This window comes from Eptatretus burgeri, chromosome 10, assembly GCF_056783735.1.
Source record: "Eptatretus burgeri isolate ZD-2024b chromosome 10, Ebu_testis_v1, whole genome shotgun sequence".
Classification (NCBI taxonomy): Eukaryota; Metazoa; Chordata; class Myxini; order Myxiniformes; family Myxinidae; genus Eptatretus; species Eptatretus burgeri.
In genome coordinates, this window is record NC_140970.1 from 62522669 (window position 1) to 62547676 (window position 25008).

The following is a 25008-nucleotide window of genomic DNA, read 5'->3' on the forward strand; positions in this document are numbered from 1 at the left end:
AGTCGTGTGCAAAGATTTGCCTTTAAAATCCGACTTAAACCGTCCTCATGAAGGGGGACAGACATATACACAAGCACACACTGTGTTCTAAAGAAACCTGGGGGTTAAAAGTGTGGTGGAGGGGGGGGGAGAGACAGAGCAAGGAAAGGTGCAAGACCATAAAGTGCAATACTCGGTGCAAGACCATGAAAGAGGTGGTAGAATTAATATCGGCCAAAAACCTTACTATGCAAGAGTGACAGGCCTAGAGACTCGGCTTCATCATGGGAGATTCCAATGATTGTGAAGGCCTTGATTTGCACAGATTCAAGCAGTGAAAGGTGTGAGGCAGGGGCACCAGCCCAAGCGGGAGCAATACTCCTTTGAGCTGTAGACGAAGTCCTTGTAAGTTGATAAAAGTTCAGATGGGTGAAGAAAAGATTTTGCACTCGGCCAACTCGGACTTGCTTTGGATGCCTACTTGGACCCATGGTTTTCTCAAGAACCATCATGGCTGAAAGTGAGGGCCAAAGGTTTGAGTGATTGGATTTCTTCAAGCGTTTTGTTAAGGAAGCAGATTGGAGGGTTCGTCAGACTGTCCTTTCAAATAGACAGAGTTAGAGTGTGGGATTTATCAGGTTTGAAAGACATTCCAAGTGTTGTAGCACCTCATGATTCTATCAAGGTCTGTAAAGATCGAAGAGGTGCTGTCTGCCTATCTTAAGGATGATAGATGATACAACAGAGCATGCAATCATCAGTAAAGGCTTAAGCAGGATTTTCCAGAGAATCAGAAAATTATTGATGAAGAGGGAACAAGACTTGGCCCAAGGCACTGTTTTGGGGCACTCCTGCCTCGACAGGGAGAGATGATGAGAGAATCCCAACGCTCCAGCAATTACACCACCAGACTCGGTAGCATAATGGTTAGAGCATTTACTCTGAATCTGGAAGGTTGGCAATTCAATCCCCTGCTGAGTCATACAAAAGACTTTTTAAAATGGTACGTGCTGTTTCCCTGCTTGACGCTCAGCATTTAAAATGGATAGAGCACAGTCAAACAACTATAGCTTGGCACCAATATTGAAGGGGTTGTTGGGCCCAATGGCCTCCTCCCGCATTGAAGTTCCTTGAACCAGAACTTATTATTATCCCATTAAGATCCACGGGCTGACTACGACAGTGGAGGACGTCGATGAGCCGTGAGAGAAGGTTGACTTAGATGATGTAGGGAGAGACTTTGGAGAGCAAGTCGGGGTGCCTGAGTGTGTCAAATGCTCTAGATATGTTCAGAGAGACGACCCTGATATCATGTCAGAGACTGAGGGCCTCCATCAATTGTTGGGAGAGTCAAAGCAGCATGTCCTGGGTGGATTGTCCATGTCTGAATCCGAACTGATGGTCTCGAATATTAAATATATTCCTAAAAACTTCTCTGCCTGGGTAAGTTTGTCGAAGTACATTTTTCTGTTATTTTATTTTATAGATCTCCATTGCTTGTACGACTACTTTGATTGCCCAAATTAATTCGCCACTCGGCCAACCCCTTCCTGGTTTGCCCAAGTGGCTCATATAGCATGATTAGCCCAAGTCTCACAAATCTGCTGGCCAGGCATGACTTTTGACTGGAGCTGTTTGGAGCTGATGTTTAACCCAGGTGCCAGAACTAACCCACATACTTTTGGCAAAAGACACCATGGGATATTCAACATCCACCAACTAATGCTGGATGGGACAAATGTTCATCCGATGCGTGGAACACTTTGTGATGCATTGACTTGTCTACAAAGCATCATTCCGAGTTTATAGTCGGGCCGGAAATCAATTCCAGATGAGACAGCTCAAAGGTAAGTGCACTACCTCCGCACCATCCTGTCAGGCTTTGAAGAGTGTTGGTTATGTCGATAATTTACAACTTAATTCTGTAGCTCTGTGATGCGGCACAACCCTGCTGAAAATGAATGTAGTGACATTACAATTTTTATCCTTGCGAATCGTTTTGGCATTTATTTAAACTTGTAAACCCCATCTTATAAACAACCCATAGTACATTTTGTCTTACTTTGATTTTTTTTCCCAAATGGTTTTTAGAGACATTATTTGTTTTCTTTTATTTCTCTTAGTCACCGACACTGCAAGGGTTTCTGCTTCAAAACTGTATGATAATATTGACCAGGCCTTTAGATGTTTGTTTTTGTGATTTAGATTATTGTGACTTCTTCCTCGATTTGTTATAACTGAGTTATTATTATTATAGCCCTAATGGTCTGATATTTTCGCAATGTGGTGTCTATCATGGACAAAACACAATGCTAATCAAATGTTTGAAAAACATAAGGGATAGCATTTCTGAATTATTGCTTCAAGTCTTAATCCTTTGTGTTTTTGTCTCGCTCTCCTTTTGCAATCCTTGCTTGAGTTGATGATTAAAACCTTTTGGCACAAAAAATTGGGTTTGTCAGACTTTCAATCTGGTCTGGAACCACGATAAAACACTTATATCTGCCAAAAACTGCAATATTCAACTCAAGAAAGTACTCTGAAAATTTGATTGGTTGTGACGACATAAAATGCCATAATATTTTGTCCAAGTACTACTAAATGGAAGGGTTGTGAAAGATCCAAAAAGGTAATTTGTGTTCTACAGTGTTCAAGTATATAATTCAATTGAAATAAAATGAAGATTTTAAAGGCTGCAGAAAATGTTTGGTTTTTTTTAAAGTTTTACCATCGTTGATGCAGTGTCTTTTACACCATGTTGTTTAACACATTACAGAAGTTCTTCCTGCGGTTTGTGTCCTTTATGACGTCTTTCAAAACGGTAGTTTCCTGTTTGGAATGTTTTTTAATTTTGTTTGACTGCCAGACAAGCAGCCAAAGTAAAAATATTATCTCGTTCCTCTCTGCGCATGCGTGAGCGGGACAAATTCTGAGCCAAATTACTGATAAACGACCGGTTCATTTTCCGATTCATGTTCAAAATAGAACATTCAATTGAAATTGAGTACATCATGTCTCGATCATAAACTGACATTTGTAGACAGACAGACAGACAAACAAAAGTTAATCAATTGCTTAACCCTGCTTTTCGCTTCATGTGCTAAGCGTACATATATATATTTTTATATATATATATATATATATATATATATATATATATATATATATATATATATATATATATATATATGACAGAAATAAGTTAAGGTCATAATAGTGGATGAACATAAGTGTAAAAACAGAACAAATGTCTTTTTTTAACCTAGTCTTAAAAATATAATACTTTAACTATTAACATTCTTGACCACCTTTGGGATATAAACAGCAAAAATGATTTCATTGCCAACAGTAACCTTCATTATCTTTCAATAATATTTCTTGAATTGATTGCTGCCAATTGATCCACAATTGAAAAGTGTGCTGTCCCTCAGATGGATGTTAAGCTGGGTGTCCTGTTTGCTATCATTAGTTGGTGAACTTTAAAGATCCCACGGTGTATTTCACAAAGAGGAGATGAGTTATCGCCAGCATCCTGAACAATTACAAATTTCTGCCCTAATGCCCAGGGGCACTGCATTGGTAGCACAGCAGTGAGGAGTGTCGAAATGTTCTCAGAACAAGATATTTGCAATAATCCAAGAGATGCCAACTTTTTTATTGTTCAATGGATAAGTATATTTCAAGAGCAGGAAAATACTTTTTCATAAACAAATTGGGTACAGTTGTATATCTCCAACAAATTTATGGAAGTATTTTTTGTCGTGGTCCACGAGGTAGCTTACTCGTCACACAACCAACCTGGCAAGGTGCTAATAATTATAGGATTTGATTTTTAACCAAGTAGTGAATCATGTGTCATGTAATGAAAAACAGCAGAATAAAAGTTTGTGGCTCTTTTGCTCATGTGGAGATGATTAGTGATGGCTTGACAAAGGTTGGATAAATATTTGGTCTACGTATGTTATCATAGAGTTTTGGAAAGACATGAGATCATAGATTTATGTTGGAGAAGGAAAAATTATCGAAGGAATGAAAACTGGTTTCAGGCAACTAAGATTTGCCAACGTGTCATTTCACCAGTGGACATTAGTACGCAAGGTATCGATATTGTTTCATCCTCATGACTAACATCTACAGTATATGTGTTCATCAATCAGTTGGTTTACTTTGGAGGTCTATTTATGTTGGCACATCTATCTTTCACATGATATAGCCTGTCATACATGATGGAACCCTCAATAAGGAGGACCCAAAATTGCACTTTGCTAGACTGGTCACACATCTACACCACTTGATCACCTGATGCGAGTTATCCGTAATTGTGTATCCACCGATGCAGTTCCTCGGACACAATTTCACTTTTTCGTGTCATCTTGGCAGCAATCACAAAAATCTTTCTGTACGTGTTCTGCAGGCATTTTGAAAGTTAATTCGTCAGTCTTGTTTTTTACTGATATTCATCACCTCCTTTCTCTCACAAGGAATTTCTGATGGAGCCGATCTCAAACGGTCGAACTTGGGGCACATGTTTGGGAACGTTCATGATATGTACATGGGTGTAGGAAGGAAAAACATGCAATGGCTCATTCGTCAAGGAGAGAGATAAAATGGAAAAATGTAGTTTGGCTAAACAAAGTGCAATACAAGGTTAGAATGGAAAATAGTTCAGTGCTCTGTGGTTCAACCACCATAATTGCATTGTGGTTTCTTTTTGAACTGTTTAATTGCTTTTTACATAATTGGTGCACTTGCATTGGTCTCATATATGAAGTCTTGGTATATGAAGTGATCAAGTGGAATGAATTAAATACCATGTCACTCTATCGACTTATCAGCGTATCCACGATGTTGTTTTATTGTTCTTTAACGGACGGGTTTGTGCACATTCTATCTTTTCAAAGCATGTCATTACAGGCTGTCTGAAACAGTTTGTCCCACAAAAGTTGATAAAGTAATGTTTAACTACCAAAGTATTTCCCGAAGGTGTTGCTGAGCTCGTAACAAAATTACTCGATTCAGGTAATTAAAAACTTCTTGATGTTGGACTTTGTTTTTAGGACATTACTTCTGTTTGGAATCACGAAAATACTGTTTATCCTTTGATTGGGTTTGCACAGTGAGGTTTGTGTGACAGTGGCTGTGCGTGCATTTCTCTTCCCAGGCACTCTTACAAGTTGCAAAAAACCTGTTCACTCATTTGGGTAAGTTCTGTGTTGATATTTTAATATTTATCCCAACACTATTTGAAAAAAAATGGGGGATATTGTAATTGGCTATGTCTGTGTCTGTCTGTCTGTCTGTCACGCTATCTCCTCTTAAACGTTTGTGCAGAAATTCACCAAACCTGGTAATTATGATCACCACATGGCGCAAAGGTGCAAGAGCAGTATCATTTTTGGCATCACCCTCTGGGATGGGGTCAAAAGGTCAAATACACCCCCAAAAATGCAATTGCAGCACATTTTGAAACATTTTAAAATGAAACTTTGAATATGCAATCAACATTGGGTGGACGCATGAAATATGTAACGATTTTTTTCGATTTGACCCATGGTTCATGCCCCAGGGGTTGGGAACTTCGGGTCACAGGAGCCAAAATATAAAAAAAAAAATTGATATTGGGTCCATTTCTAGTGAAATCTTTTGCCATCTTTAAACTTTGCTTTAGGTGGGAAGTGTGGGGATTTGCGATGGCATGCCATTCACTTTGCTCTCGTTTTTTGTTGTTTTTCATATTTGTTGTCATGATTTTGATTCAGGTGTTGTGTATTTGGTGTCACTTGAGGTTGCAATTGTGTTTGTAGCAAATTAGCGGGTAATTGCATTGGTTTTATTTGTGAGTGTGCGGCTAAGGACTAATCAAGCATTTACGTCAATTGGAAATATGGTCAGGAAACTGGGTAACAGGGAGAAAGGTACATGGAAAATAAGGAGAAGAGAAGAAGATTACAAATGGTATGATAGATGCTTGATGTGGGCGATGTCAGAAAAAGTGGAAATGGATGGTAGTCAATGTTGTCGGAAGTGTGAGGAAATAGTTATTGCTAGGTTGAAGGAATGGTTAAGTATTTACAGCAGGTATCAGAGTTTGAAGAATTTGTAGACAAGACTTGGTTACATTTGTGGAGTATGCAGAGGAGATTGGCAATGTGAGGGTGTAGCGAGCACAGGCAGTGGTGAGGGTGTAATGAGTGCAGGCATTGGTGAGGGTGTAGTGAGTGCAGGCAGTGGTGAGGGTGTAGTGAGCACAGGCAGGGGGTGAGGGTGTTGCGAGCACAGGCATTGGTGAGGGAGTAGAGCGCAGGCATTGGTGTTGGTGTAGTGAGCGCAGGCAGTGGTGAGGGTGTAGTGAGGGTGTAGCGAGCACAGGCATTAGTGAGGGTGTAGCGAGCGCAGGCATTGGTGAGGGTGTAGCGAGCGCAGGCATTGGTGAGGGTGTAGCGAGCGCAGGCTTTGGTGAGGGTGTAGCGAGCGCAGGCAGTGTTGAGGGTGTCACGAGCACAGGCAGTGGTGAGGAGATTCAGGAAAGATGAGATACTTTCATAGATTGGCAGATGCAATTTCACCTGAAAAATGTAATGTGGTGTGGGTGGGTAACAGCAATGACAATAGAGTTTACATGATGCAAGGAGCAAATGTGGAGCATGTCACAGGAGAAGGGTCTGGGGGTGGTAATAGATATGGGAGGTAAGCAGGCAGCATAATGCCAGGCAGCTATAGGTAAAGGAAATAGGGTTTTAGGTTGTATTCGGATGAGGATCATTTATAAATCAAAAGAGATGGTTTTAATACTGTATGGGAATTTAGTGAGGTTCCATGTTGAATATCCTGTGCAGTTTTGGTCACAACTCAGGAAGGACATACTGGGGCTGCGAGAGAGGGTTCAGTATCGGGGTGCTCGATTGATTCCAGACCTAGCTGGACTAAGCTATGAGTACCGGCTGAAGGAGACGACACATTTTACATTGGAAAGAAAGAGATTACGAGGATATATGATAGAGATGTTGAAGATAATGAAGAACCGGGCGTAGTGGCGTGCGCCTGTAATCCGGCTACTCGGAGGCTTGGGTTGGAGGATCGCTTGAGGACGGGAGCCCTGCACTGGGCCGCGCGATGAGAGGGTGTAGGGCAGCCCAGAATCATGGTGAAACCCAATCCTTATCCCTGTGTCGTAAGAGGCGACCAGGGTTGCGTCAGGAAGGGCATCCAGCGTAAAACCTGTGCCAAGTCAGTATGTGGATCATAACGGATGATCCGCTGTGGCGACCCCTTACGGGAGCAGCCGAAAGACGAACAACATGTTGAAGATAATGAAGGATACAATATCGACAAAATAAGTACATCAGAGTTCTTCAGCAGAATAGACAGTGATAGGACCAGAGGTCCAAGCTTAAGGGTAAAGAAGAGGAGAGTTATAACGGTTGTAAGGCAAGTGTCTTCCACTCAGAGTACCTAATTCATGGAATGGTCTTCCTGGAAAGGTAGTCACAGCAGAAACAGTAGACAAGTTTAAATTGGAATTAAATAGGTACATGGAAGCATTGAAGATGAAGGAGTAGATATATTGACAGGACTGGTAGGAAGCTTGAGTATGGATGGCTGGTTGTGTACATCTATGCTGAGTGTGATGTCTCCGAGAGGGTCACATCAAGGGATAGTGAGTGGTCGGTGGTGTATATTCTTCACCCGAAAACCACCCTCGCCCACCTCCCCCCCCCCCAAAAAAAAATAATAATAATAATAAAAACCCCACAATTTTTCCCATTTTTATTTTTAACACTTTGTTATGTCCTTGAGCCTGCCACACTTTACTCATTCCCACTGCTTCCCAAATTTCCCCAATAAAATTACATCATACTGGCTGATTTATTTAATTTGATGCTGGTGTGGCACAGGCATGATGGGCAGAATGGCTTCCTCCTGCCTCAAATGCCCTTCTTATTCCTTGTTCTTCTTATCCTCCGAAACATGTTGCAAGTTGTTAGAGGCTGCTGGGAAGGTAGCAGTGAACTGATTTGATTCTGGACTTGTCTTCAATTGATTCTAGATGATGTTACCGTCTTGCTCTACGAGATCATCCAGGAGGCCCGGAACCTGAGCAATGCTGAGAGGTGAGATTAGTTTGCTGGTTCAAACACTATGCGATGGCAATGGAATTGTGAATGTCAATTTTAAAATGAAGAGATTTTTGAAAGAACAATAGGCATTCTGAGTGTAATTCCTTTCTGGCAGTTGCTCAATATTTCTGCTTGAGCGCGGCCGGCAAGAGTTGGTCGCCAAAGTATTTGATGGAGGTGTGGTCGACGATGAGGTGAGGACACAGATGGAGAAACTTTTTTTTAAATTGCAAGTCTTTTATCTCCTTTTTTTGTGGACAGCACATAGCATCAGTTTCTTGGGTCGCAGCTGCGTCACTGATGCAGTGCCCCCTGTAGGTCAGAGCAAGAAATTCTTCAATGAGAAATATCTTGGCACATCTTTTCCTCTTTCATTGACCTCATGATAATGATCAAGCCTATCATGTTTCAGGGCTACACTGAAACAAACAAAACACCAGTCATTTTCACTTTTGCTGTCTGTTTGGATGCAAACATTTCCCTGCAAAGCCATTTTTATCATCATCACAGAAGGAGCAGGCAGGTCAATAAAAAACATATATATATATATATATATATATATATACATATATATTTTGACACATCATTCAGAGCAAATAAATGTTGGGGAGATTAACTTTTCCAGCCCAATTCTCTCTTTGGCTTGCATTTCAAAATCTGTTAATTTCTTGTTTTGAGATCCCAAGCAAAATGTATGACTCATGGTCACAGAAACAAAGACAACTCCTCAAGGTTGCTCTGCTTGATGTTCCCACCTCAGCACAAAGCTTATGCTTGGATGGGATCCCAAACCTTCAATTCCATAAGACTGTGTTGATTTGTTCATTCTCTCCTAATGTCCGAGTAATTGGCTTTAAAATCTGGAGATGTTTAAGACTTTTTTTTTGTATGTACAAGCTCTTCCCTCATCCTTGTGGACTGTAGAAAGAAAACCAAGACCTCCAAATTGCTAAATCACGACTCGAGGAGGAGCCCAATGTTGTTTCGTATGCAGCCTGTAGCTGCTGGATGTATCATTTCTGGAAGCGCAGCTGTGCCACTGATGCAGTGTCCCTGTTTCCAGTAAGCTTGTACTCATTTTGCTGACCTCGGAAGGATGAGAGGCTGAGTCAACCCACCTGTTGTTATTTCAACGACCAAACAGGGCTCAAACTCAAGACCCTAAGATCTTAAGCCAGCCACCTTTGAAGGCTTACCCAATGCAAAGGGTTGAAAATGGAAACAGAATTGCATTGATTAAGGCATCCCAGCAAAAAATTGCAAACACTTCTTTGTAACTACTACCTACATTTTTTTTTTTGTTCCACAAAAATAATCACTAAAAGAGCATTAATATATCAGGAAAAAAACAAAAAGCAAAATAATGTGACATGATAACAGAAATCAAATGTTATGTACAAAGGGGACCCCGGAATTACATCTGCTGCAGTAATAACTGGAACGGCACTCAGTGGAGCGCATAGCCCCACCAAGCTGAACAGTTTACATTTTGTATTCCGCTGATGGGTCAGATCTGAATCCGGACCTTAACCAAAATCGAATCGGCTTGTTCTTGTCACCTAGGCAACTCATCTACCAGGTTTTGTCATAACTCGTCCACAAAGTTTTGAGATATCATGCTGTACAGTTCCTATAGAAAATTTGCACCCCCTTTCAAAATTCTCACCTTTTGTTGCCTTACAGCCTGGAAGTAAATTAAAGCCTGGAAGTAAATTGCATCAAATCGGACTTTTCCATCTTTATTTACGCATCGTAACCCACAACTTCCAAGTGAAAAACAAATTCCACAAATTTCAGAAAATTAATTAAAAATACAAAACGAGAATATCTTGGTTGGATAAGTGTCTACACATTATACATTAGCAATTGATCCCTTACAGCAATTGTAAATTAGCTCAGGTGTCACCAATCACATTCAAAATCACACACCAACTTAATTGGCCTCCACCTGTGTTATGTTGCAGTGATTCTGATTGTTTCAGAATAAAATCAGCAGTTCCTGTAGGTTTCCTCTGCTGGGTAGTGCATTTCACAGCAAAGATTCAATCATGAGTACCAAGGAGCTTTTAAAAGACCTCCGGGATAAAGTTACGGAAAGGCACAGATCAGGAGATGGGTATAAAAATATTTCAAAGGCCTTCAATATTCCTAGGAGCATGGTCCAAGACAATCATTAAGAAGTGGAGGGCGTATGGTACCACCAAGACCCTGCCAAGATCAGGCCACCCCTCCAAACTGGATGACCAAGCAAGGATGAGACTGATCAGAGAGGCCACCAAGAGGCCAATGGCAACTTTGAAAGAGCTCCATGCCTTTATGGTAAAGACTGTTCACTATGTGCATGTGATAACAATTTCCAAAGCATTCAACAAGGCTGGCCTGCATGGTATGGTGGCAAGAAGGAACCCATTACTCAGAAAAGCCCACCTTGAGTCCCATTTGAGGTATGCAAAAAACCACTCCAGAGATTCAGAAGCCATGTGGTAAAACGTTTTGTGGATGAACAAACCAGATGGAACTTTTTGGCTCAATGCAAAACGTTACGTTTGGCGCAAGCCCAACACAGCACATCACCCAAAGAACACCATCCCTACTGTGAAGCATGGTGGTGGCAGTAGCAGCATGTTGTGGGGATGTTTCTCATCAGCAGGAACTGGGACACTCATCAGGTTAGAAGGGAAAATGGATGGAGGAAAACCTGCTGCCTTCTGCAAGAAAGCTGAAATTGTGAGGAAAGTTCACCTTTCAGCATGACAATGACCCGATGCACACATACAAAAGCCACACTGGAGTGCCGAAGGAGCAAAAATATAAATGTCCTTGAGTGGTCCAGTCCCTGACCCAAATCCAATCGAAAATCTGTGGCATGACTTGAAGATTGTTGTCCATCAACACTCCTCACACGACTTGACTGAGCTTGAACAGTTTTGTGCAGAAGAATGGGCAAATATTGCCCAATCAAGGTGTGCAAAGTTGGTAGAGACCAATCCCAAAAGACTCGCAGCTCTAATTGCTGTCAGAGGTGCTTCCACCAAGTATTCACTCAGGGTGGTGGACACTTCGCCAACCAAGATATTCTCGTTTTATATTTTTAATTAATTTTCTGAAATTTTTAGAATTTATTTTTCACTTGGAAGTTGTGGGTTACGATGTGTAAATAATGGTTGAAAAAGTCTGATTTGATGAAATTTACTTCCAGGCTATAAGGCAACAAAAGGTGAAAATTTTGAAATGGGGTGTAGACTTTCTCTCGGCACTGTGCATAGTTTTTGGCCCGATCTCTCAATGGTGAAGAATCACATAAAAATGAAAAAAAATGTCTTATCCGGATCTTGATTCGGATCTTCACCAAAAATGAGACAATTCTTCCTTGTCACACACATAATATAACGTACCCACCAAGTGTTGTTTGAATCCATCCATAACTTTCGAGATATGCTGCTCACAATGAAATAGCCAGGGGTATAACATAACCCCCATCAATCTTCGGTGGTGGAGGTAATGAGTAAAATCTCAAAGCCATAGGCAGTATCACAAATCATGAGTATGTAAATGAGAAAGCACAATGGTGAGAAAAAAAATAACACGTAAAATAATTAGCATAGAGCACCTTCGCAGAATATGACCACTTCCGAAGTCATCCCTCTCTTCAAAAACAAAACCAAAGCTATAAACCAACTTGCTGTACCGTTATTCCAATGAAGCTGTGCAATTATAAACTGGCCACAATTGGAAATCAACAATTTTGACACCAAAACAAGGAAACCTCGAACTATTCTACAAAAACCAATGCATACCGAGGATGTACTGACCAAGACAAGAGGGAGGAGGTGGTTTAATGGAGCTTAACCAAGTGCATAGAACATCGTGAGTCGGACTAGCGGAGTATGTGAAAAGCTCGCAGACTATCGGATGAGATTTGTACATGAGCAAGAAAACAACAAACCAGAAAAGGGATTGGTGCAAATTATAGATACTAAAAAAAAATAAAAAAAATACAAATACAATAAAATAAATAAATACAACAAAAATAGGTGCAAATTATAGACACTACACAGGAAAATGAAACGGAAACAAACACAGCCCCAATGATTGCAAATAAATAAAAAGGAAAACTACAAAAAGAAATATCAGCAGATATACTTTGACAAATGGGAGAATGACAAAAGAGCAGGAAGTAAAAAAAAAAAAGCATACCTTGGCCTTAGGCCAAAGGTTATCTTGCCAAAAAACCTTGATTTGAGAGTTTCATTTTTTATGAAAAATCAGTTTTTTCGTCATGACGTCATCAAATGACGTCATAACGACGACATTTTTATGTATCTGAGAAACACTCTTCTCGGGCTTCAATTTGAGGTACTTCTCGATATTGTTAGTCAAAGATTTAAAAATGACCTTCATGAAGGTCAACTTCGACCTGAGGCGCGAACCATGAAGGTCAAGGCCAATCGCCACCAAAAACGAATCAGCTGAGCGCCTTTCAATATGCTATACATCCACCAAGTTTGGAGATGATCCGATGAAATTTACTCAAAAGCTAAGGGTTTCGTTGATTTTGATGTTTGACCTTCTGGTAACCTTGACCTTTGACCTTGACCTTCAAAATTTTGGGCGTCGAAAGCTATTGCGCTCATGAGTATACATGTCAAGTTTGAGAGCCATTGCTTTAGAACTGTGACTTGGAGAGCAAGTTGAAAGTTGAAAATCAATTGTAACATACAAATATATAAATATATAAACAAAAAAATAAACCAATGTCACCCGCAGGTGACCCAAATCTTGCCAAAAGGTGACCATGTGTGACTTATTTAAGGTCACACTGAGGTGAACAGAGCTGCTATCCACCAGGAGCGACTCCTTGAGGAATATCTGCCTACGAGAGATTCCGATGAGAATCGTTCTACAGAGTAACCATGAAAAATATGTGTTTGCCTCATAACGTCACCAAATGACGTCATAATGTCTCAAGCTTGACATATCTAGAAAGCACTCATCGAGGTGTTCAATTTGAGGTACTACACGATATGGTTCCTAAAACTTAAAAATTTGACCTTGGGCTCAAATATGTTTGACCTCAGGCACTAACCATGAAGGTCAAGGCCAATCGCCACCAAAAACTAATCACCTGAGCGCCAGACCATGGACTATATTCCCATGAAGTTTGAAGACGATCCGATCAAAATTACTCAAAAAATAAGGGTTTCGTCGACTCCCCTGATTTGCGACAAAGTGACCTTTGACCTTCAAAATTTTATGCGCTGAAAGGGACCTCTATAGGCCTCTGATATGTGGTTACAAAAATTTCCAATGATAACTGTGCTCTGCAGAGTGATTTATACGTGATTACAGACAAAAAAAAAAACATATGAAGGGCAAGGCCAATCACCACCAAAACTTAATCAGCTGAGTGCCAGACCATGAACTATATTCCCATGAAGTTTGAAGACGATCTGATCAAAATTACTCAAAAAATAAGGGTTTCGTCGACTCCCCTGATTTGCGACAAAGTGACCTTGACCTTTGACCTTAACCTTCAAAATTTTATGCGCTGAAAGGGACCTCTATAGGCCTCTGATATGCGAAGTTACAAAAATTTCCAATGATAACTGTGCTCTGCAGAATTTTTTATACGTGATTACAGACAAACAAACAAACAAAAAAAAAACAAACAAAAAAAAAAACATACAAGCTGACTAACGTATCTTGCAAAAACTTTGTTTTGGCAAGATAACAAACAAACCGGTCGAGTAACATATCCCGATCGAGTAACATATCTTGCTTTGGCAAGATAAAAAAAAAGCTTGACAGGATAGGGATTGACAAGGAAGGCTCTTTGGAATGGCGAAGAAGAGGTCAAATTAGTTAGGATGGAGAATGAGTCATCATCAATGCCCAAGACCAAGGACACAACACTAATGTCTTTAAGAAAATGGTAGGATTGAGCCAATTGGACAAATGCAGGTTTTGTCAGGAAGAAACAGAAAGTGCCAGTCACCTCCTTTTGGGATGTAAAAAACTCATGTCAGAACAGCTGTACACAGAAAGACATGACACCGTCTGTAGAGTAATTCACTGGCACATCTGTAAACAATTCAACATCTCAGTCCCAGAACAATCAAGGAAACACAAACCAGATCCGATCCTTGAAAATGAACACATAATGCTCAGGCATGACAAGATGATCCCAGAAATGTGTGCATTGCAAACAAAGCATTGCGTTCGGACATAGTGCTCAAACACAAAAAGGAAAAGTCAGCATTGTTGATTGAAGTTTTCGTTCCCAATGACTTTGGATTAACTGCTGCAGAAATCAGGAAAATGACCAAATACCAGGATCCGAAAAATGGGGTCAAGAGGACTTGGAAATTGAAGAAAGCTAAAATTATACCAGTGATAGTCGGAGCAACAGGAATGATAAAGAAAATGCTTACTTGGTATTTAAAAATCATTCCGGGGAATATCACCACAAATGAGCACCAAGTGGAGACTGTCAGAGATTTAGTGAAGATTTTGAAAAGAGCCCTTGGAATAAGGCTATGAGCGTGAAGTTTCACAGTTTGGTTCATGAATCATGATCCTTTACCAAAAAGGAAGTGGAGATTTTGAGTTCTGAGAGAACACCCTCCCACCTCCTGAAACCCAAATGGAGATAACCAACATGAGAAAGTACAAGAGAAAGTGTGTGGAAGAGAAACGAAAATGCAGAATAGAAACACAGCGTGCATGAAGAAAGATACCAGCTCACATGGGTATGGATACAGGAAGGTTTCTTAAAGCTCATTAAGTCGCACCTTCAAGTCAGTTACATCTCCCTTCATTCCTTACACCTCTCCACACCCCCTCTTGATGAGGAGGGACACAATGATATTGGCATGGTTCTGTGGGTTCATAACTGGCTTCCCCACAGCTGGAACCAAATCGAATGAGCAAACCCTCGACTTTGCATTGCTGCATGAGGTTCATTCACACCACATCTCTGAAGCCAACTGGGGCTGGGCCCGCAGTGACCATGAAAGGGTGTTTGGCCTTTGCACCATACCTAGCTGCCAAGAAATACTAGTAACTAGCCGAAACCCCGTCACAGACGGATTCTGTTAATTCAACCACCCTCACCAGCTCACCCACACTCGAGGGACATGGACTGGACAGGGCGTGCTTGCCCCCGCCTACTCATCCCCCGCCCCTGCCCCATTCCCCCCCACCTTCAATTTGCTTACCCCCGCCCAAAAATTTAAATACCCCGGCCCCGCCTCTTCACTCCCCGAACCCCGTCTCTTGATTCCCCGCCCCACTTGCCCCCGGGCCCCCGCCCCCCTGTCCACCCCTTCACACTCAACCCCGCCTAATTCACCCCAGCCCCCGCCCAATTTCCCCCCCTTTCCCGCTTTCAATTTGCTTACCCCCGCCAAAAAATTTGCTTACCTTGCCCCCCGCCTCTTCACTCCCTGTCCCCGTCTCTTCATCCCCCGCCCCCGCCTCTTCACTTCTCGCCCCCGCCTCTTCACTTCTCACCTCCATCTCAACGAAAAGTGTTTATTCTGCTTCAGAGTTGAAAGTTGACTATTGCCATGATGTGTGATGCACTCTTACAGGTACGAAGTTTCTTTCAGTCCAGGTCACAGTACCGAGAAAAACGTGACGCGACCGCAAGGAGGAGCACAAAATTGGGTCTTCAGTATTAATATATAGATGAAAGATACAATGTTTCTTGTTACATTTTTTGTGTCAAATTCACATTCTGAGGTAGTCAGCATGTGCAGAAGAGGGTTTTACATTGCAGACACTATTTTCGAGGAGTGGAATTACACCTCTCAGCGGTAACGGTCTGTCGACGGCAGACATAATGACGTCACCGAATGACCGATGATGTCATGACGTCCTGACGCCTCTCAGCGGTGACGTCACATGTCGCCATGTAAACGAATGTAAAACGAAAAGTGTTTATTCTGCTTCAGATTTGAAAGTTGACTATTGTCACTATGTGCGATGCACTCTCACAGGTACGAAGTCTCTTTCAGTCCAGGTCACAGTACCGAGAAAAACGTGACGCGACCGCTAGGAGGAGCACAAAATTGGCCCTTCGGTATTAATATGTAGATACATTGCACTTGTTTGTTTGTTTTCGTTTGACATCATTCACAACTTACCGGATGCTGTAAAGACGCATCTTACGAGAATGAAGCCAATTGTGGCTACTGCATGGTTTACCAGCACTGAGACAAACTTTGTACCTGCATACTCAGGAATGTCCTCCATTTTTCAATCCTTCCCCCAAAATCAAGTAGCATGGCTGCATCACCATGATGACATTGAATGGCTGCTTCTACGCAGCCCGAATTGACCGCAAGTTCCCCGTGCTCTCACCACTCGATGACCCGCCCATAACCGACTGGGTTGGTTGTAAACACAACCTCATACGGCTCTGCCCAGCCCCAGCGACCTCAAAAACGTGGTTTGTACAAGCCTATAGATTCCTGAAGAGGAAACAACCACAACTCCTTCCGGTCAAAGGAGAGAGTAGAGCAGCCAATTCATTCAAACTGCTTGACAAGTGTACAGGATTGATCGAGGAATCCTAGTTGTAACTGCGATGCCACAGAAACATTGGCAGACACACATGTAGCTGGAAGAGATTCAAAACTACTTTGGTTCCATAACTCGCAAAAGGAAGTGTATGACATTACTTATTGAACACTAGCAGCAGTACTCGGCATTGCCCAGTGCTGTTCTAATCCTGTTGGCATTTTGAAGAAATCTATTTCTTGGTGTGGGAGCCAAAAAAAAACTTCCCTACACCCACTAACGAATGGAGTCAGGGATCATTTAATATTACCTTTTACAGCTACAAAGGCAACAAAATATAGAGATTTTATTAAATCCCCAAAAAATTTTTTTTCCTGAAACACTTCCCGGCACTCACTGATGATCATCTGAAAGTTTGACGAAGATCTGTTTGGCCATCTCTGAGAAAAATGGTGACACACACATACACACAGACAAACATTTCTCTTATAACATAGATAACTAGAGACCATATTAGTGTTTTAATAAAATCCACAAGTTCTAAACTATGCCTGTGTCAAAATGACTGGGAGATGATGGTTCATGTTCACTTGAATGTTTGCTTTGCAGAGCTATGAGGTGCGAATCCCCGCCAATCAAGGCATTGCAGGGCATGTAGCCACCACAGGCCAAGTGCTCAACATTAAAGATGCCTATTCACATCCACTGTTCTACCGTGGGGTTGATGACAGTACAGGCTTTCATACACGCAACATCCTCTGCTTCCCTATTAAGGATGAAAATGAAGGTACAATCATAATATGATAAAATTCCTCAAAATATTGTCATTGTGAATATATATTTTTAAAATTTACATCAATGAAATACTCGGAGATTACGTCGTCACCATCTGAAGATGCTATCTACCTCTCATGCTCATTGTTGCCTATTGTGTAAGTGTTTTGTTTTATATCGGACCAAGACCGTTCTGGAATCGCATCCTGTACTTGCAGAGGTGATCGGTGTTGCTGAACTGTGCAACAAGATCAATGGACCATGGTTCTCCAAGTTTGATGAAGATTTGGCAACAGCGTTCTCTATCTACTGTGGGATCAGCATCGCACATGTGCGCTATACATTCACATTGAATCATTTTAATTCTGGTGGATGCTAGTAATATCATTAGTAATAATGTTACATTTATAGGGGAGGGGGCAGTCGTTAGGTTACGGCCTTAGACGACGCTCATATTCACGTGTCGTTTTAGAACTTCTCATTTTGTGTTAAGTGTGTGTTTAAGTTAAGTAGTCGAAGTAAAATGTTCTCCGCAAAGGACATGAGATTTTATACTTGGTGAGATATCCTAGTTTAGGTGTCTAATCTCAATTTCTCCTCTGTAAAACTAGGTGGAACTGGGCAGTGTGGTGGAGAACACTTCATGTTTCCCCCACCAAATGAGAGAGTTAAATCCTATCCCGCAGCTGTCTGTCAGTGTGCAGGAGACGAAGATTTGTTTGTTACCTGAAACTGGCATTGGTGGAAAGCTTTGTGATGGAGACCAATCGTTGATGGAAGGATTGATATGAGGCCTTGGGGTGGGGGATGGGAAAAGCCTGTTCAGTTTTCACACAGAGTATCGGCAGAATGAGGCAGAAACACTGGGAGCTACTGGCTACCAGAGAAAAAGTTGCACAGAGGTGGTTGTTTTTGTGACGACAGTGCAATTCTTGGGTGCCAGACAGTATAATCCGATCGGCCGTGCATACAACAGCTACCAACCCAGCCACTGACCTCTCCCACCAGTGACCTTTGCCCATTGATGTGTCTCGCTTGCCGCATGATGGTCCCATATCTTAATCTACTGCCCAGTTGTGTGCATGCGTGTGTGCATGTGTTTATCATTGTGTCTGTATGTAATAATTCATTAATTTATGTCTTAAGAAACTGCTTTCTTCATGTTGCCACCATTTTGTCACGTGAACATTCTGGTTCAGATGGGCTCACAAGAGAGTTAAATGAGTGTAACATTATTTGATAACAGCGTGAATAGCCTCTCTGGTCCACAGGCCAGAAGAAAATGGAGGGGGATTTTTTCCACGCTGCAACCACTTGACACGGCCTGTTAAGAAAAGTTTAGTTTGGCCATCTTCTTAGTTTAGGCTTGGCATGCACTGGTGGCCTTCGGGCGTGGTGTGGCATCCGGTCCTGAGGTTGCCATTCACGAGACGTTTCATTTGCAGGAGTGGTATTACGCCTGACCTCTCCAGGGATTAAATTTCAAACCTTTTGCATGGGAGCAGTGATACAGGCCATGTCAACGGGGTACAAGATGGAAGCAAAATTCACAGAAATAGATTTAAACATGGAAGCGACATTCATGGAAATTAAAGACACCAAAGTTGATTGGGGAATATAATTTAAAGGAAATAATGAAGAGATGCTCCAGCAATTAAAAAACAAATTTCGTAACAAATTGCAACAAATGGGGATAGGATGAGATGTAACATAAAATCAGGGCAACTGGATATTGATCATTAAATCAAACAAAATTCCATTAAAATAACTGTGGTTGAAGAGAGATTGGAAAGCAAAAAAAAAATAAATACACGGGGACCAGCAGCAAGCAAACATAACAGTAGACTTGTTGAGTAGTGACCTGGAGCTCTGTCATGATAGTGTGGATGCCAATTTAATGGTATTGATGATAACAAAGCCATGATTTCCTGCTTCATCTCGTGCTAGTAAGGAGATCATTCTAGTGATGGAGCAAAGAGAGGATCTAATGGGTTGAGTGCAAGGTTTTGAGTTCTGGTCGCAGCCCGAAAGTAGGCTTTTTCAAAAAAGGTATCATGGGGAATACTGATTGTCCAATTTTGGGGGTATGTAATGTCAGAGGAGCGGCTGGTCGCTTGTGACAGCCAGATGAGGGAGGAAGTTGAAAAGTTCAACCAAAGCGCTTTGAAAAATGAAACCCTCATGCAAGTTGAAGAATATCACACAGTTTTTCTTTCAGAGATATTATTGGCAAACATATTAAGTGAAGTTCATTAATTTATTTCTTAATTAATTAATTAATTTTATCATTTATACATGGATCTTAACGGTATTGATGATAAAGCCATGACTTCTGCTTCATCTCGTGCTAACTTGTGTTTCTGATCAGAAAGTAAAATCTTCACATTATAGGCACGATGGTAATCACAATGAATAAACAAGAAGACGACGTTGTGCAGAGCACGATACTAGCAAAATCCATAAAACAAATTTGACCTCAAAATAATTGGTGGTTGAATTAAATGACCAAATATGCAACTCCTCTTCAAATTTCAAGTCAATCGGGTGAAAGTGACAATTTTAGAAATCCGGCCTATGTTGACCTCAAAAATAATTGGCGAGTTGAATTCAGTGACCTGAAATATAAATCTTCTTCAAATTTCAAGTCAATGGAATTAAAATTGAGGATTTTAGAAATCTCACCTAAGTTGTTGACCTTTGGCCTATGTTGACATTTTGACCTCTTGACCTCAAACAATAGACTTCTTCCTTATGCCAAACTCTACCATGTGGTGAAGTTTCGTGAAGATCGGTTTACAATTGTGACCTGCAGGTGACAAACGGACAAACAGACAGACAGACAGAATAACAAAATCGACAAACCAATATACTTGAAATATCTTCGAATTTGCAAGTAACAAACAGACAAACAGGAAGAATGAAAAAAATCATGGAGTGACACTTGGCGAAATTGAACGGCACTCCGTAATAAACATACCTCCATCAGGCTGAACAGTTTAAATTTTGTCTCCTACTGATAGGTCGGATCTGAATCCGGACCTTAACCAAAATCGAATCGGCTTCTTATTGTCACCTAACCAACTCTTCCACCTCGTTTTGTCACACGTCGTCCACAACTTTTGGAGATATCATAAACATCGTTTTTGGCCCGATCTTTCAATGGTGAAGAATCATTTTAAAAATTCTCAGATCCGGATCCGGATCCAGATCTTCATCAAAATTAAGCGTTGCTCTCCTTGGCCAGTCACCTACACATAAAAAAAAAATTAATAATCATTGCTTGAAAACTGTGGCCAAAAATCGTGCGACACACAGACAAATGTTACAGACCAACATACTTGGCAAAAAAAATTTTTGCCAAGTAATAATCCACACAAACTCCCAAGATACTTGAAAAATTTTTCGATTTTAGCAAGTAAAAAGTCAATTGATACTAAAAATAATGCACATATGCGGTATGTCTTTATATCCTCACTCCCTTGCCCTGCAGTGCATATAATGAAACTTGTCACTAATTTTGTTTTATTTTGTTTTTTTTTCATTTTATTTCTTTGTATTAATTTGAGGCTCATGGAAGAGGAAGCTTCATGGGGCAACACATAAACATTGAGAACAGTAGTACAATCAACAGACACAACAACGGGTGGGGGTGGTTTGTGAGGACATAAAAAAATCATGGGTAGAGATGGAGGATGAGTTGAGGTGGTGGCGCATGCCAAACCTGAAGTGCTGGAAGAAAGAGTGGGCTTGAACAAACTAAATAATGAGGTTCCACAAGTGGGAGAATGGAGGAACGAAGGAGGTGATTTGAGGATTATTTTTTAAACTTTTACAAGGCTGGGGGTTTTTGGAAGGATTCTTGCAACATGGGTGAGGAGGGACGAGCAAAGGATGGAAGGATGAAGACCTGAGAAGAGGTGATATATCACAGCTCAGGAACATGCTTGTGATGGGAAAACAGCAGGCCCTGTGCTTCTGCTTCTTTGTGGGAGATGCCATTGATGTTGAGAGCTTTGTTGTGGATTGACATGCGTGAAGCGATGGAAACCAGCTCATATGGGACAGCAGTACTCCATTGAGCTATGGGCAAAGGCCCTATAGGCTGTGCCAAGTTAAGATTTCCCAAGGAAGGACTTGTCATGCTGGAGGATGTCCACGATGGAAGATGTCTGAGGCTGGCTTTGATATGTGGTCTGCCTTGGCATTGCTGATGGAAAGCCCTGGAAGTTTGAGGGATTGAACATCTTCCCTGTGGCTGATTGCAGAAGTAGATAGATAGTAACATTTGACAATCCTTCACGAGAGACCGTGTGAGAATGTGACATTTCCCTGGAGTGAGAAACTCGTTCCAAGTGTTAGGGAAGGCTGCATATATAACGTTAGCTGCAGTTATTTACTTACGACTGTTTATTTATCGGTGACATTTTCCCTGCCTTTGATCCTGGCATGACCGAGTGAATTAAAGATGCGACCGGTGGCCCAAATAATAGAATCCTGGTGAGATATGCATTCACTAATTAGATGAAGACACTTTCTTATTGGCCTTGACATTCTATTGGGGCCTTGCAGTGCTGATTAGATATTTGCTTGAAAATCATCTTTGTCTTTGCAGCAGCACTTCCCTAAAGTTAAGACTTTGGCATGGATTACTTAAGCCTCTTTAACTATTCTGTCATGCCAGGGTTCACAAGCATTTCAACCGTTCTGAATTAAAAGAACATGCTGATACCTGTTCAGATATGTTGAAAATGTATTAATTCGTGTGGAGTATTAATTTACCTATTGGGGCCTTCATGTAATTGGCATCAAATAATGTATCCATCCTTTTGTGTCCCCACACAGTCACTACTTTACAAGAAGGTATTCGAGGCTCAGCATCGCAGCAAACTTTCCAATGAAATGATGATGTACCATATGAAGGTCAGTCGATACACAAGGTAGCCGATATACAGACTCGTTCACCATAACCAAAATGGAATGTCTTATCATGGAGAAATCTTCATGGCAAATGGGCAGCTTTAAAGCAAGTTGCGTGCCTGGCGAATGAAGAAAAAGATCAATTGTGTCCTTTTTGTTTTCTATTTTTTTTTTTTCTTCCACTCGTTCATTGATGCTCTTGGGAGTAGGTGTCTTACGATGAAATCACGAAAGTGCTGAGCGAGGGAGTTGTAACTCCAACTGCAATCCATTCAGACTTTGCTGAGCTCCACTATACTCCTCGATCTCTCCCGGATGAACGCACTCTTCCGGTAAGATTGTAATTAAGCCCAGAGCCTGGGACGTACTAGCTTTGATTATATGATTCCATTGTGTTCCCTCTTGTGCAGTTAAAATTGGCATGGCCAGATGGAGTCCAATTTTCACCCTCGTAGCCTGCTGCGGCTTACGTTGTGCACTTCCACCTGGACTTCAAGGCTGACTTGTACATTCGTGTAACCTTGGGTTGACCTTTATGAAATGGTTCAATGCTCATTATTCTAGTCTCTTTATCTAACAGTATAGTTTTGCTCGCCATCTTTTGAGATTTCTCCGGTTGAAACAGCTCAATTTTAGGGATACACACAAGGACACACAGTAATTTGACAGAGGAGGAGGCCATTTGGCCCTTCAAGCCTGCACTTTATCAATACCACATTCATTAATTCTATCAGATACCCTCGTAATTGTCTCCATTCTCATGTAAAAGTCCCGTCTCCTTCAGCAAATTCTCATAGCTGAGTCCAGCTAGGCCCACAATCAATATCGTCGCTCTACGCTGAACCCTCTTGATGATGGCAACCACGTCCTTCTTCAGATGTGACCAAAACTAAACACAACATTCCAGATGAGACCTCACCAAATTACTACACAGTGTATAAATTACCTCCTTGGATTTATAATTATTGATTTCCTGAAGAATACAACTTAAAACCTTATTAGTTTTACCTATAGCTACCTGACATTGTGCTGTCTGCTTACCTCCAGTATCTATTACCACCCCCAGATCGTTATTCTGTGTTACATGCTCCAGGATTTCCCCCTTGCATTTTGATTTTTTTTTCCTTTTTTTTAGGCCTGGGATACTATAAAGCTGTATTTTCAAACCAGGGGACAAGCTTGTCAAAACAATGGGTCCACAAAGCTCAACACAACACAGAGGATTACAACATACACAAAGTTGTGGATTACATCCGATTAGCTATTTGCAATAAGGGAATGAGAAATGGGAACGGGTTGAAATGGGATATACCAAAGATGAACTGTTCAAAATGTTAGGCGGGATTTTTTGATGCGTGCTTCAGGTGTGAATGCGAAGTGTACAAACATACCATGTACAAGCACAGCCTTGATTGCTCCCAAAATAATAATTAAAAAAACTAGCCGAAACCCCATCACAGACGGATTCCGTTCCATGAGCCCAATATGACAACCAGTGCCGGATCCCAGTCGATGTACTCCATGGCCTTACCAAATGAGGCCTACAAAACGTCCTTGTACATGACATTTTTGGTGTACACTACTCCTTGTGAAGAAGTCCCCTGATTTGTGCACGTGTCTACTTTGACTTACAAACACCGTGTCAAAACTTGTCAGGTCACAGTACCGAGAAAAACGTGACGCGACCGCTAGGAGGAGCACAAAATTGGTCCTTCAGTATTAATATATAGATAATCACGTGGGCGATGTATATGCACAGCCTCGTTCACTTCTGAAATGATAATTTTTTTTTTTTAAACGTGGTGGTGTATAGGCACAGAACACTGGCTTCATTGCTCGATGCCTCAAAAATGAGCAAGTCGGCTGATGTAATGAAGCCAAAACATTGCTATTGCTTCTGTGCAGATAGAATGCATTGTGTTTATATTGCTTGGATACATTCCAATTCCACTGGGCCATGAAAGAATTATTCTATAGGCCGGAATGTTTGAAACTTGGGGCCTACACACAAACTGTGTGCCTCAGACCGCCTGTGACACCAATGGGCAGCAACCTTTCGACATTTGATTATGCTTTCGATCGTCACTTTAGGTCTTTTTCACACTGAAGAGAAAACTTAGAGGGAAGTCATAATAATTATGAATGTAACACCTTCTGTTTGGAGGCATTAGAGCACACATCCCGCAGAGCTTATTATCCAATTATATCAGATTAGAAAAAAAAATCCCTTTTCCTCAAAAAAATTCCCGATTTCACTTGCGATTTGATGGACATTATTTAGGCCAGGAATTCCGATCGTCAAATATGGAATCAGATTTTGAATATCAGCTTTTGAAGCCTTGGCAAAATGCTACGGTTAGCTATCTTAACACGGATATGCACCTTAACATAGATTTCACCCATGATGGAAAACCCCTTTGGGGAGGACAGACACCAAATTGTGTATTTTAGTATGATACAGTACTGTTGGACTCCGGCATTCATGGTTCCACTATTCGCGAATGCCGCATATTTGCAATTCATAGAATGTGACCCGCTTCTACATTCGTGGCCCTGCGATTCACAGATTCGCAGTTTTTTTTTTTTTGCGTTCTCTTTTTTTTCCCGCGGGTGTATTTGTGGTTTTTCACGGGATTTTTGATTTCCCCTGATGAATCAAGAATCCCCTTTTCCCCCATTGAAACAATGCCCCGACAGT

The 25008-nt window shown here is 41.3% G+C and overlaps 1 protein-coding gene across 5 annotated transcripts in view; it reads left to right on the top strand.

The window, feature by feature from the left end:
* The window catches only part of PDE2A (phosphodiesterase 2A), a 314549-nt gene that overhangs the window by 227067 nt on the left and 62474 nt on the right, over window positions 1-25008 (top strand). For all 5 annotated transcript variants that reach the window (XM_085898655.1, XM_085898657.1, XM_085898656.1 and 2 more), the window contains 7 exons: window positions 5141-5180; window positions 8027-8090; window positions 8212-8290; window positions 17229-17406; window positions 17612-17724; window positions 22236-22313; window positions 22520-22642. In XM_085898655.1, coding sequence (XP_085754781.1) covers window positions 5141-5180; window positions 8027-8090; window positions 8212-8290; window positions 17229-17406; window positions 17612-17724; window positions 22236-22313; window positions 22520-22642 — 675 coding nt within the window. The remainder of the gene's footprint in view (window positions 1-5140; window positions 5181-8026; window positions 8091-8211; window positions 8291-17228; window positions 17407-17611; window positions 17725-22235; window positions 22314-22519; window positions 22643-25008) is intronic.